The sequence below is a fragment of the Eleutherodactylus coqui genome, chromosome 2 (assembly GCF_035609145.1).
Source record: "Eleutherodactylus coqui strain aEleCoq1 chromosome 2, aEleCoq1.hap1, whole genome shotgun sequence".
Taxonomy (NCBI): Eukaryota; Metazoa; Chordata; class Amphibia; order Anura; family Eleutherodactylidae; genus Eleutherodactylus; species Eleutherodactylus coqui.
This window is the reverse complement of record NC_089838.1, coordinates 247,611,325-247,624,132: the sequence shown is the minus strand read 5'-3', so window position 1 is coordinate 247,624,132 and position 12,808 is coordinate 247,611,325. Positions and strand designations below refer to the sequence as shown.

The 12,808-nt window shown below is 38.0% G+C and overlaps 1 protein-coding gene across 2 annotated transcripts in view; it reads left to right on the top strand.

The window, feature by feature from the left end:
- ACAN (aggrecan) overlaps positions 1–12,660 on the top strand; it is a 109,574-nt gene extending 96,914 nt beyond the window's left edge. For both annotated transcript variants that reach the window (XM_066592810.1, XM_066592811.1), the window contains 2 exons: positions 6,460–6,642; positions 9,864–12,660. In XM_066592810.1, coding sequence (XP_066448907.1) covers positions 6,460–6,642; positions 9,864–9,943 — 263 coding nt within the window. In that variant the 3' untranslated portion in view covers positions 9,944–12,660. The remainder of the gene's footprint in view (positions 1–6,459; positions 6,643–9,863) is intronic.
- Positions 12,661–12,808: the final 148 nt, after the last annotated feature.

The following is a 12,808-nucleotide window of genomic DNA, read 5'->3' as shown; positions in this document are numbered from 1 at the left end:
TCTGTAATGCCGCAGCCTTTCAGAATTAAACATATATGGGAATAATGAGCATAGCTGTCCTGGGTTCATGCTGCCTGTGATTAGGGCAGCAGGAACCTGGTGACAGAATCCCTTGAAGTAGGCAGGAAAGGCTCTATTCACATTACATTTGTAGTGTGCATTTATTCTGTATGCAGACCTTACCCATAGCCAATAATGGGCCAGACATATGATAATACAGTATGGGCATATGTTTTTCAGGATGCCTTCTTTACTGTTTTGAAACACATAATTAACTATACTTTTTAGTACGAAAGAATGTATATGTTTTTTTCCAGTGTACATCAATCGGCAACTTATACAACTCTATACTATACAGATATACTATACATGTTGGAACTTTGCTCTTCCCAACATATACACCAACCATGCACCAGGGATATGATGTGAACGGAGTCTAATTCTGGCAACCATGCACTTATGCAAATATTAATTCTAAAGTTTAGAGCTAGAACGTACCATTTTAGATGGCGAAAACTGTGCCACTGCAAACAGCATTTAGGAGACCGTAAAATGGCGCAGCCTAAAATTTATAGCCATGTCTTTGTTCAATGGAGCAGCAGTTATTTCTTGCGGGTACTTTCCCATTATTCTCTTTCTTCCAGCACATCTTACAAAGGGGAAAGTCTTGTGCCGCTTTCAAGTGAAACTTGTTTTGTTTAAAGAAAACCCTCTCAAATATTGTTGCTAAGCACTGAAGACTCAGAACAGCCTAGACTGGCATATAATGATTCTGACCAATACATCTAGGGAAGGATTATAGGGACATAATTATTTACAAGAAAATTAATGAAGGTGGCTATTATTTATAGCACAGTACCAGTTCAGTGGCAGCCTAGGAATTGTTGATTTTAATTCCCATGGCCGACACAGTACAATGAGGCAGCTGCAGTGTTCAATAGCTTAGCAACCAAATTTAGGGAATGTATGCCTAACAAGAATCTGTGTTATTTATACTGTATATTGAGCGATTTTTAAAAACATATATATATATATATATATATATTCTTTTCTAAATTACATAGCTATATATATATATATATATATATATATATATATATATATATATATATACACACATATATAGCTATTTAATTTGTTCTTGTATGATTGTTTTTCGCAAAGAGACAAAAGTTTTTTTTTATATATATATATGTATATATATATATATATATATATATATATATATATATATATATATTACAACTTTTGTCTCTTTGCAAAAAAAAACAAAAAAACAATTAAACAAGAACACTTTAAATAGCACCACACAAAATTCCATTTTTCATAACTACTGAGGTCTCAGAATTAGTCAACACATAAGGGCACATATTTGCAAATCAGTGTTGTTCAAGCACACCTGATGCAACTAATTAGGAACTTCTTTAGGTGTACTTTAGATAAAACTTGTCAAATACCTAGGATGGCTAGAGCTTTGTTACCTGTGATGTTTCATTTCATGTTAGAAATATGACTAAAGGTGGCTTCACACGAGCGTGTTTTTGTGTGTGCGTACGCACGCACAAAAACACGCTTCTATTTGCAACAATGCATTCCCTATGGTGTGTTCACATGTCTGTGCTTTACAGGCGTGTGCCTGCAAAGATAGGACATGCGTGCACCATAGGGAATGCACGCATTGTTTTCAATGGAGCCGCGGCTGCTGCTGGCAGCTCCATTGAAAACAATGCTCTGCTGGCACCCCTGCATTCTTTTTCAGGGAAGGGCTTTACATATAAGCTCTTCCCTGAAAAAGAAACATTTTAGTGTAAAAAAAATATATATATATACTTACCTGTCCGCCGCTGCTGTGACCCCAGCAGGGATGAACAACACATCTGCTGCATGTGGCAGATGTTTCCTTCATCCCACATCTGCCAAATCTGTGACAGATGCAGCAGAGGAATTCTTCAATTCTCTACCGCAACTGTCACCCATGTCAGCTGTGGTAGAGGATTCTGCTGCCAGCAATTGATTTCAGGAAAGGGCTTTAAATATAAGCCCTTCCCGTAAATTCAAGTAAAAGTGGTTTACAAAACAAAAAAAAGTACATACTTATCTTGCTTCAGCTGCCCGGGGCTCAGCCGAATGAAAGACGAGCTGCCTGTGATTGGCTGAGCACCTCAGAAAATCACATTCAGCTCTTTCAGCAGGAGGGGATTTTAAATCCCTGCCTGCTGATAGATCAGCACCACAGTGCAGGGAACAGCAGGAGAAAACGTGGCTGAGCCCCGGCAGCTGAAGCAAGGAGAGTATGTATTTTCTTTTTTTTTTAAACCACTTTTACTAGACTTTCAGGGAAGGGCTTATATTTAAAGCCCTTCCCTGTAATCAATTGCTGGCAGCAGAATCCTCCACCGCAGCTGACATGTGTGACAGCTGCGGTACAGAATAGAAGAATTCCTCCGCTGCATCGCTCACAGATGTGGCAGATGTAGCAGCAGGGAATTCTTTTAACTAGCGGGGATGAAGGAAACTTCATCTCTGCGGGGGTCACGGCAGCAGCGGACAGGTAAGTATATTTTTTATTTTTTTTTACACTAAAATTTTTCTTTTTCAGGGAAGGGCTTATATGTATAGCCCTTCCCTGAAAAAGAATGCAGGGGTGTGGCAGACCATTGTTTTCAATGGAGCTGCCAGCAGCAGCCGCGGCTTCATTGAAAACAATGCACAGACCTGCATTCACATGTGTTTTTGCACGTACATGGGTGCGCACCTATGTATGCACCTATGTATGCACAAAAACACGCTCGTGTGAAACCACCTTCAGTCAAGATAGTGGTCTAATAAGTTAAAAGGAGAGATCATTGTCTTGCTCAAGCAAGGAAAAGGATACAAAACCACAGCAAAGACATTGAATGTTCCGATAGATACAGCTGGAAGCATAAGTTTGCAAGATCAAAGAACCTTTAAATTTGAGCCTATGGATAAATGATATGTCGGAAGGAGGAAGAATGAAGCATACATGGAAAAGAACACCGTGCATACAATAAAGAATGGTGGTGGCTCTGTTATCCTCCAGGGCTGCTATGCTTCCTCTGGCATTGGAAGCCTGCAGTGTGTGGAGGGCAAGTATCGGAAATCCTTCTGTGAGAAAGCTGAATTTTGGACGTCATTGCATCTTCCAACAGGACAGTGAGCCCAAAAATACTTCAAAGTCCACCAAGGCATGGTTTCAGAAGAAATTCTGGAATACTCTGGAGTGGCCTTTACAGTCGCCGGGCTTCAACCCCATAGGAAATCTTTGGTGGGATCTGAAGAAGAGGGTTGCAGCACACAAACCCAATAATATGAGTGGAAGCCATTGTCCATGAGGAATAGACTAGGATTCCCCAGGAACACTGTCAGAAGCTGGTATCTGGCTATGCATCATGTTTGCAGCAAGTCATAATAGAACAAGGGTGCTATACTAAGTACAAGAGATACTTGTCATGAAGGGGTTGAATAATTCTGAGACTACAGTAGTCATTAAAAGTGACATTTTGTCTTGAATTTGCAGAAACCACTTGTTATATTACTTCTGTTGAACTATTTAAATTGTTCTTGTTTGATTGTTTTGGGGTTTTTTGCAAACAACGAAAAGTTTGTAAGTTTGGCAAATAAACCTAATTTGTAATGGAGGTTGAATAATTTTGGTTGCTACACCTACTTATAACGGCGTTCATGGGACAACATTCATGGGCTGGTATCCCTTTCACCACCTCTCCTTCCATCCATCTTCTGGCACGTGTATACACCCTGCTAGACCAATTTCATATCATCTTAGCCAGAAAGAGAGACTCTCTGCCTTTAGTCTTTAACATTTCACATTGAAAATAAATTAGTACCCATTTAATATCTAATTTCAAAAAATTAACTGCGAAGGATTTGCTCATAAGAAGTTTAATCTAGTTTGAACAAATGATCGCTTTCAAAAATGTAACCCCAAGAGTGTTTTCAAGGCTCTATAAAGCATTAATTACTCAGTCTGATGATGTGGTTTCTTCTTACATTAAACCATGAGAGAAAGAACTCAGTATTGCGCTATTATATTCAGAAATAGATAAAATCTACAGAAACAGTTGTGGCTCATCTAAATATATCAATCTACAAAACGTATGCCACAATCTGACCTATGGTGTAAAACAGCTGAGTTACTTGACAAGACTTATAAATCAGTGTCCGAAGTTTGTTAGAGATACCTGTCCTCAACAGACTCTTCTAGACATACCTGCTGTGATTGATCTAATATAGCAGAATTAATTGGAATAATTTCTCCTCTGGTTCCTAAACTGATTACTGTCTTACTCCTTTTAAATTTAGTCTCTCCCTCCTTGAACAGACTCTTATGGTATGGTCCCAGTTTACTATAGCGACTAAAGCCTTGATTCCATTTTATTAGCGTAGTAGACCGAATGCCCATTTACACGCAAAGACAATCTTCCAAACGATTAAAGGGTTGACAGTTCTAGCAATCATTTTGCATAAACTGCTAATGGACACTAATGTCCATTAGCACTTTATTACCTTTATTTGCGTGTAAATAAGCCTGTAGCAATTGTTTGCAAATCCCAGCATGCGGTCTGGAGTTTGCACTCAGCTGCTTTGTCTTTGCAAGGACTGTCGCGGGCTTTCAGCTGAATACAATGTAATCAGCTGCTCCTGTGGTAAACACAGCATGCGGTCCCTGCTATCTCTCTCTGGCTGAATGATGGATTTTATGCTCACCTAAAAATCATTGTTCAGCTGAAGAGTAAAAGATGGGAGGATTTACACGCAACGATTATTGCTCAAAAGCCATCGTTTGAAAGAATTTTGAGTGATAATCATGTAAATGGGGCTTAACACCTTTATTTTTTTATTTGGTAAGGAAGGTGTCTCAAATTGCAAGGTTGGAGAAGCTGTGCACATTGAAAAAAGGGAAGCATTTCAGTTATGAGACGACGTAGACTCCTTGGCTCCTTTGTGAATTTATACATAAGACTAGTTATTAGTATTATTTATAGTACCAGTGTTTCCTGTGGCACAATGCGCCACTTATAATATAATATAGTGAATGACGTCATCACATGTAACTCACTGAAGGACCTGTGATGATAGTTGTGGAGTTGGTCAAAATATTGAAGGAACTATGATGGCGTCACTGGCATGTGATCAGGGGTGGAGCTCAGAGCATCGGTGATTCAGCTGCTGGCTGAGGTGAAATACTGGCTGAGATGAAGGATATGTGATGACGTCACCGTCATGTGATCAAGGGCAGAGCATGTAACTCACTCGATGAAGGACCTGTGGTGACTTCACTGTCATATGATCAAGGGCGGAGCATGTAACTCACTCACTCAGTCACTCACGGACAAGTGGTCATTAGTACTTTGATTGCAGAACTTTCAACCATGCAGTATGATTGAATGTTGTGCCTGGAGGAGAGGATTACATTTTCTTTTTACTTCATTTGTTTATAGTAATATGTAAGACTTCTTAGAACACCATTCATTCCTCTAAGATGTGTTACGTAAACTATTAATATTGTGACAACAGATAACTTACTCTCTCTGATAGACTATGTGAACAAGTTACATGTATGTTCTTCAGTATATTATGTTTATGTTACTTATACACTACTTAATCAATATCGCTGTCACATTTGTCTAGTCCTGTCAAGGGAAACTAACAAATATAGATAAAGTATAGGGACAGGCTAATTGTCGTGTAACATACAGCAGGGTACTGTGTAGCTAGACATGCAAGATAATAAAACTGACGGTGGTAGAAATGGAGGTGAGGCTTGAGATTTTTCCCTGGTCTGTTCTGACTGAACTTGCTAATTAAGAGGAGCACCTGACCAGAAAAGAGCAACCCCAGTTTTGGAACCCCACTTGATTTTCCTAATCATCCCTAAATGAAGCAGAATAAATATATGTGGACAGGGCAGAACAGAATAGCCAAGTGAACAAACAAAAGTGACAATAGTCAGAACCAGAGAGAATAGCAGACACATAAAGTCCAAAACACAAAGTACTAAAGGGAAGGCACTACAAGAAACATTCAGAAGTGCAAAGGTGAACAAACCCACTTAATGAGCAGAACCAGCATGCAAATGTATTATTTGCCTGCTCTGCAAAGAGAAGCTGGAATATCCTAAGCAAGCTACTTCTGGACTGACTGAGACCATAGACATCTCAGCCAGCCTATCAGCACTAGAACAAAAAGGACATGTTTCTCCCTTGGGGTCCAGCGCCACTTCGTATGCACTGACAAGTACATCACATGGTTTTGCACTGACGCTGTAACATCACACCAGACCAGTGCATGTACATTGACACCAGTGGAGCCATGACAATTGCACTGAACTTAACGTATGACTTCTTTTAAAATTCCCAATAAAAAGAAATTTGAAAGAAAATAGATTAGTAATCTTCTTTTCCTCTTCCTCCTCCCCAGTGGCTTGTAATGATCCTCCAGTGGTTGAGAATGCTTATACGTTAGGAAGAAAGAAGGAGCGATATGAAATCAGCTCATTAGTCCGGTATCAATGTAACCAAGGTCTCCTACAGCGTCACGTTCCTATAATTCGGTGCCTACCAAGTGGGCAATGGGAAGAGCCAAGAATACAGTGCATAGATCGTAAGTACGCCTCTATGTCTGTCATACAGTTTTTTAGGGATTGGGGATTTTTGGTGGGGAGATTCATAATACGGCGTGTCTAATTGCGTTCACTCCAGTACTATTGCTAAGCACGTTAATGTACATGTATTTCAGCACAATTGTTAATTTTCGTTGTGCATAATTACTAATTTTCCTTTTGGCACATGCCCTAATGATTTTGTGATTATTCCAGCTAATGGCAGGTTTTAGAAAATGATGCCAGGCACCGTTATTTATATACCGACTGTGTTCCAAAACAAACCTTACATACTTATGCACTCATAGGAAAAATACAACTTTTCTTACCCTCTTAAAACAATACTTTGTAGCATCAAACCATTAAATAAAATGATGCATAAGCTAGGTTTGCCAATACTGCGGTTAAGGCTAGGCTCACACCAGCATATCTCGCAGTGTTTCGGCTGCTGCGAGATACACATGGGGCACACAGACAATACGCAATGACATTGTATACTGGCTGCGTGTCGCCCTTCGCCATTTACTATCTTGGCGTGTATGCACATATAATACGTGCCAGTATAGAACATGCTGTGATTTTGTTTGCTTGCGTGTTTTATGCAATTCGCGTGAGCGGCAACTAGGCTGCTTATAGGATATTGGTATAGCATGTTACGCAAACAAAACCCATATGTGTAATATGGTATAACTATGCGCTCCTGTTAGATAGCCCCAAACGTAAGTTACCACTATTGGTTTGCAGTAGGTGTAAGGATGTCATATTTGGCAAACAGTACTACCGGTAGATTATTTTCTTGAACCCAAGATCAATTTTTCACGTGTTATAGCTGGCTTTTTTTCACGCGATTGTCAATGGGACTTTCTAATGTTAAAAATGCACCAACTTGCAAAGCATTTTTAACATTAGAAAGTCCCATTGACAATTGCGTGAAAAAAATGCAAGTGTGCAGGAGCCTTAGGAGCCCTCAGATGTAGTTCTTCAATGGATGTAGCTCAATGCTTAGGCCCTTGCTGAGCTCAGGCCCTAGGTTTTAATTTGACCAAGGTTGACATCTGCATGGCATTGGAAGACTCGATGCAGAAATTGCCCTTGATCAGATTTGAACCTATGACTCCAGAGATACAAGGCAACAGTCCTAAGCACTGAGCCACTATGTGTCTTCCTTCTCTTAAGGAGAAGAACAAAAAGAAGAAAAAAAAGAGAACATACAAATTCCACGCTACTGTTGTATTTGTTCAGATTCAAATCTAGGACTCCATAACTGTAAGGAAATAGTGCTAACCACTAAACCATCATGCTTCTTCTTCCTTCTCTGTGGGAGTCAAAGAACAAGAAACACAGGGAGAACATACAAACTCCATGCAGATGTTGACTTAGATTTGAACCTACAATTCCAGTGCTGCAAGGCAACAGTGCTAACCACTGAGCCACTATGCTTTGCTGTCCTTCTTCCTCTTCTTGCTTCTTTCTGCTTCTTTCTCCAGAGGATGAGAGGAGAAAGAGAAAAAGTAGAAGGAGAATGAGAAGAAGATTGTCTTCTTTTTATTCTTCTAATTTTCTCCTTATTCTCCCCTTATTTTCCATCTCTTTCTTCTTCTGGTTCTACTTCTTCACCTTCTTTTTCTTCTCCTTATTTATCTCCTCTTCCCTCTGAACAAGAGGAAGAAGGAGGAGAAACAAAGAAGAAGCATGACAACTGAGTTGCTATCACTGTTGTCCTGCAGTGTTGAGGTCCTATGCTCAAATCTGACCAAAGACAACATCTACATGGATTTTGTACGATCTCTGTACGTTTCTTGTTCTTCTACTCCTCCAAAGTAGAAAAAAAGAAGCTTAATAGTTTAGTGATTAGCACTTGCAATGCTTGAGTCCTAGGTTCAAATCTGACCAATGACAACATCTGCACTGAGCTTTTATGTTCTCTTCTTGTTCTTACTCTTCTCCTTGTCCAGAGAAGGAAAAGTATGGTGGTAACCACTGAGCTACATCCACTGAAGAACCGTCATTATCTCAGAGCTCTTAGACAATGTTCAGTACTTGTTTTAGGGGGTTTTATGAGCTTCTCATTTGGCAAAAATGAACTGCCTGAGGTTCAGGTTCTCGCGGAAACAATTTTTTAGCAAACTTCAATCCAAACTGGAGTTTTACAGATTCAGTTTGCTCATCTCTACATGTGCCAATTAAACTGTTTCACTGTTTCAACCCAATGAAAGAATTATATAGTAAAGTAAGGGACAAAAGTAGATAGAGAGATAGATAGATAGATAGATAGATAGATAGATAGATAGATAGATAGATAGATAGATAGATAGATATGAGATAGATGGATAGATAGATATGAGATAGATAGATATGAGATAGATAGATAGATAGATAGATAGATAGATAGATATGAGATAGATAGATATGAGATAGATAGATAGATAGATATTAGATAGATAGATAGATAGATAGATAGATAGATAGATAGATAGATATGAGATAGATGGATAGATATGAGATAGATAGATAGATATGAGATAGATAGATAGATAGATAGATAGATAGATAGATAGATAGATAGATAGATAGATAGGGGATAGATAGATATGAGATAGATAGATAGATAGATATGAGATAGATAGATAGATAGATAGATAGATAGATAGATAGATAGATAGATAGATATGAGATAGATAGATAGATATTAGATAGCTAGATAGATAGATAGATAGATAGATAGATAGATATGAGATAGATGGATAGATAGATATGAGATAGATAGATAGATATGAGATAGATAGATAGATAGATATTAGATAGATAGATATGAGATAGATGGATAGATATGAGATAGATAGATAGATATGAGATATATAGATATATAGATAGATAGATAGATAGATATGAGATAGATAGATAGATATTAGATAGATAGATAGATAGATAGATAGATAGATATATGGATAGATATGAGATAGATAGATAGATATGAGATAGATAGATAGATAGATAGATAGATAGGCAGATAGATAGATGAGATAGATAGATAGATAAATAGATAGATAGATAGATAGATATGAGATAGATAGATAGGAGATAGATAGATAGAGTTTTGTAAATTAGTGTGTCATTTAATAAGCCAACCCAATATCAATCACAAGTATAATAAACTATAATTCCGAAATAAAGCTGACTTATAACTCTTTTTTTCTTTTCCTCTATATTAATTTTCCTGCAGCTTCTACTTACAGACACAAGAGAAGCCCCAGACGTCGATCGAAATCCACTAGCAGAGTTGCACAGAACACGGCCCATTAAAAGAGAGAGACAAAAAAATTTATTGTAAAGAACATTTATATTAACAATGTCAATTTCTTTTTGTTTTGTCATATAAGGAGTTTATATTGAAGAAAACCCAAGCTGTATATAAAAAAAGCACCAAAGCAAATTAGGTTTCAGCATTGTTACTAATGGTCAAAGAAGTGCCTTTGTCAGGGATCATGTTGTGTCTTTCTTAATGGAAGGTGGAAGAGTTGATTGCAAATAGGAAAGGCTATGTGAAGCCATAAAGACTATCTCCCTCCCTGTCTTAACTAAATATAATGTGATAATAATGTAATATTTTTATTATTTAAACTCCAGGCTGGCCGAATTTAATAAAAAAAATATAAATATAGTAACAAATACATTGCACATTAAGGACCTTAAATAAAAAAAAATTGTGAAAAATTGCTGAATGTATCTCAAATGTGAGAGGACAAAGGGGTGGGGTGGGTGAGAGATTGAGAAGACAGAATGTCCACGTATGTGCTTGTACTATATTATTGTATCTGAGCTACAAGCAGTAGACACATTTTCCATGTGTTACCATGAATAGTCCTCTCCCACTGCACTTATTACCCAGATTACTAAGGTCATGTTCAGAAAGCCTTTGCTGGAGTATATGTCATAGATCTGTATGGACCTACCATATAGTGATAAGCTTGCCGCAAAGACAAGACCTTACATGACCTCTAGAGGAGGCTTTCCACTACAGACAATTCACTCATGCATGGCCTAACGCTGCTCATCTAAAAGGTTCTCACTAAGTATGCTCTGAAATATTTGCACACACATTATATACTAATTCTGCACTTAAGTAACAATGCACTTAACTAGTCTTAAGCAAAAAAAGAAAAAAGAAAAAAAAAGTCATCATTGCAGATTTGACCCATCTGTTAATAACCAGCTCTGCAAGTCTTTAGGGTTTGTTTCATTCTTTTATGTATAGATGCGTCACTTGGACAAATCATCGTCATTGTGACCCATCCTTTATGTATCTCCATTCTCCTATAAAGTAATGCTTCTTACCTATGCTAGTGTTATATTGGCAACTTATGATACTATTCGGATAAAGCTTTGGCATGCCCTATAATGTGCAAATCTATTGGACCACTGGGACACCCTGTGGATTTGTGAAATGCTTGACAGATGCGTGTCTGTGTCTCATAACTCATCTATAGCCTTGAATGCAAGATAATGTATCTATCATACACCCGAAACCAATGCTATGTTCTCCCAAAAATCTGCAGTGGGGCTACTATAACTACAGCTCTATAATAGGGCGAGGACTATTACTAGAACGTGGACAGATAACACAATCCACCGTCACTCTGCTTCCCCTGCATTGTCACCTGTGCCTGTGTCTCTTTGATAGAACCTCATGACTCCCCGTAGTAGGACTGAAACAGTTTGCTTCTATTGCCCCATCTTTGCTCCGGGGACCGTGCAGTGCATGATGTTTCCGTGCACCTATTTATATTAAAAATAATGTAATGTTATTAAAAATACAATTGGAATACTATTTTTATTTAAATGAAGTTGCAATATTCTCCTGGGATTCTGGAGGAGCCTCTGTGTGTCAGGTACAACATTTTCTATATTTTTTTGTAAAAAGCAAAAGAAATATTTTATAAAAGCGTGCATAGAGAGAAGACAGAGTAAAGAATGTGTAACATCAGAAAAAACATTGTGAAATGTGTATAATAAAAAGCAAAACCTGTTGTATTTTATTTTACTGGATTTGCAGTGATATATTTTGACCAATGTGTGAATATGTTGCCAGCCAACCGTGTGTGAATACTGGGTGTATATGGATGAGTGGCAACATTTTATGTAAAGGCATAAGACCCATTTACACCGGCTAAGGATTGGCCAAAAACATTGCCATTTCGAACACTTGCTCTCAATCTCGATCTTTGCCCCATGTTGAGCGTTTGGCCATGTTTTCGGCAGGACATGTCTTTGTGCAATCGTACTAATGATCATTCACTCATATATAGTACAAATGATGGCTCCATGCCAGCTATAGTGTCAATTGGCAGTTGTTAATGGCAGGAGATCTGCCAGTGTAAATGGGCCTCTAGTGTTTTGGCCATGCCCAAGTGTTTTCCTTCCAGAAATAGGTGTTATTTGTCTATTTATGGCCGTCTGCAATTCGGAAGAAAGGTGGTCATTTCCCAAAAATATTCGATTTAAATTTGGCTTCCGATCAGCTTGGTTAACCTTATGAAGTCCCACTAGATGTGGACAAGTCCTATAATAAAACTGTTTACAAAATGCCGAAAAGCTAACTTAAAAATAAACTCTAGAATTTCATTTCCGAACTTGGTAATAAAAATGGTTTGCAAATTATTGTCATTAGGTTTTATCTGCCTCCTTGTGGCGTAAGTATTTGCTTTATGGAAATCAAGTGCATTTGGACTCTCACTACAATAAGACTTGGCGGGCATCTGCCTACCGCTTTTTAATTCAGTAATGCTTTGTTGTTAACCCATCGTACTGCAGACAAGGTGAAATGCTAAATTTGTGTGTGTCTGACACAGTCTCATAACATTCTTCACAAACGTCATACACTGAAAGCCATGGATTTATAATAGGACCATATAACCATTATTATTACAAATGAGCATTGTCCAAAGAAGTCTTTGCACTGTACTCTGTACCATGTAACACCTATGAAATAAAGCACTGAGCCAATAAAACATAATTTTCTATTCTGTTTTAGTTATGTTACTGATGAGAACAGTAACTGTGACCGGGATACAAAGTTGGTATACATTGCCATAGTTGCCCAAGAAAAAAACAGGCATACGCCTATGGAAATACAACAATGCCAGTATGTTTATTTCATTTTTTTCCTTC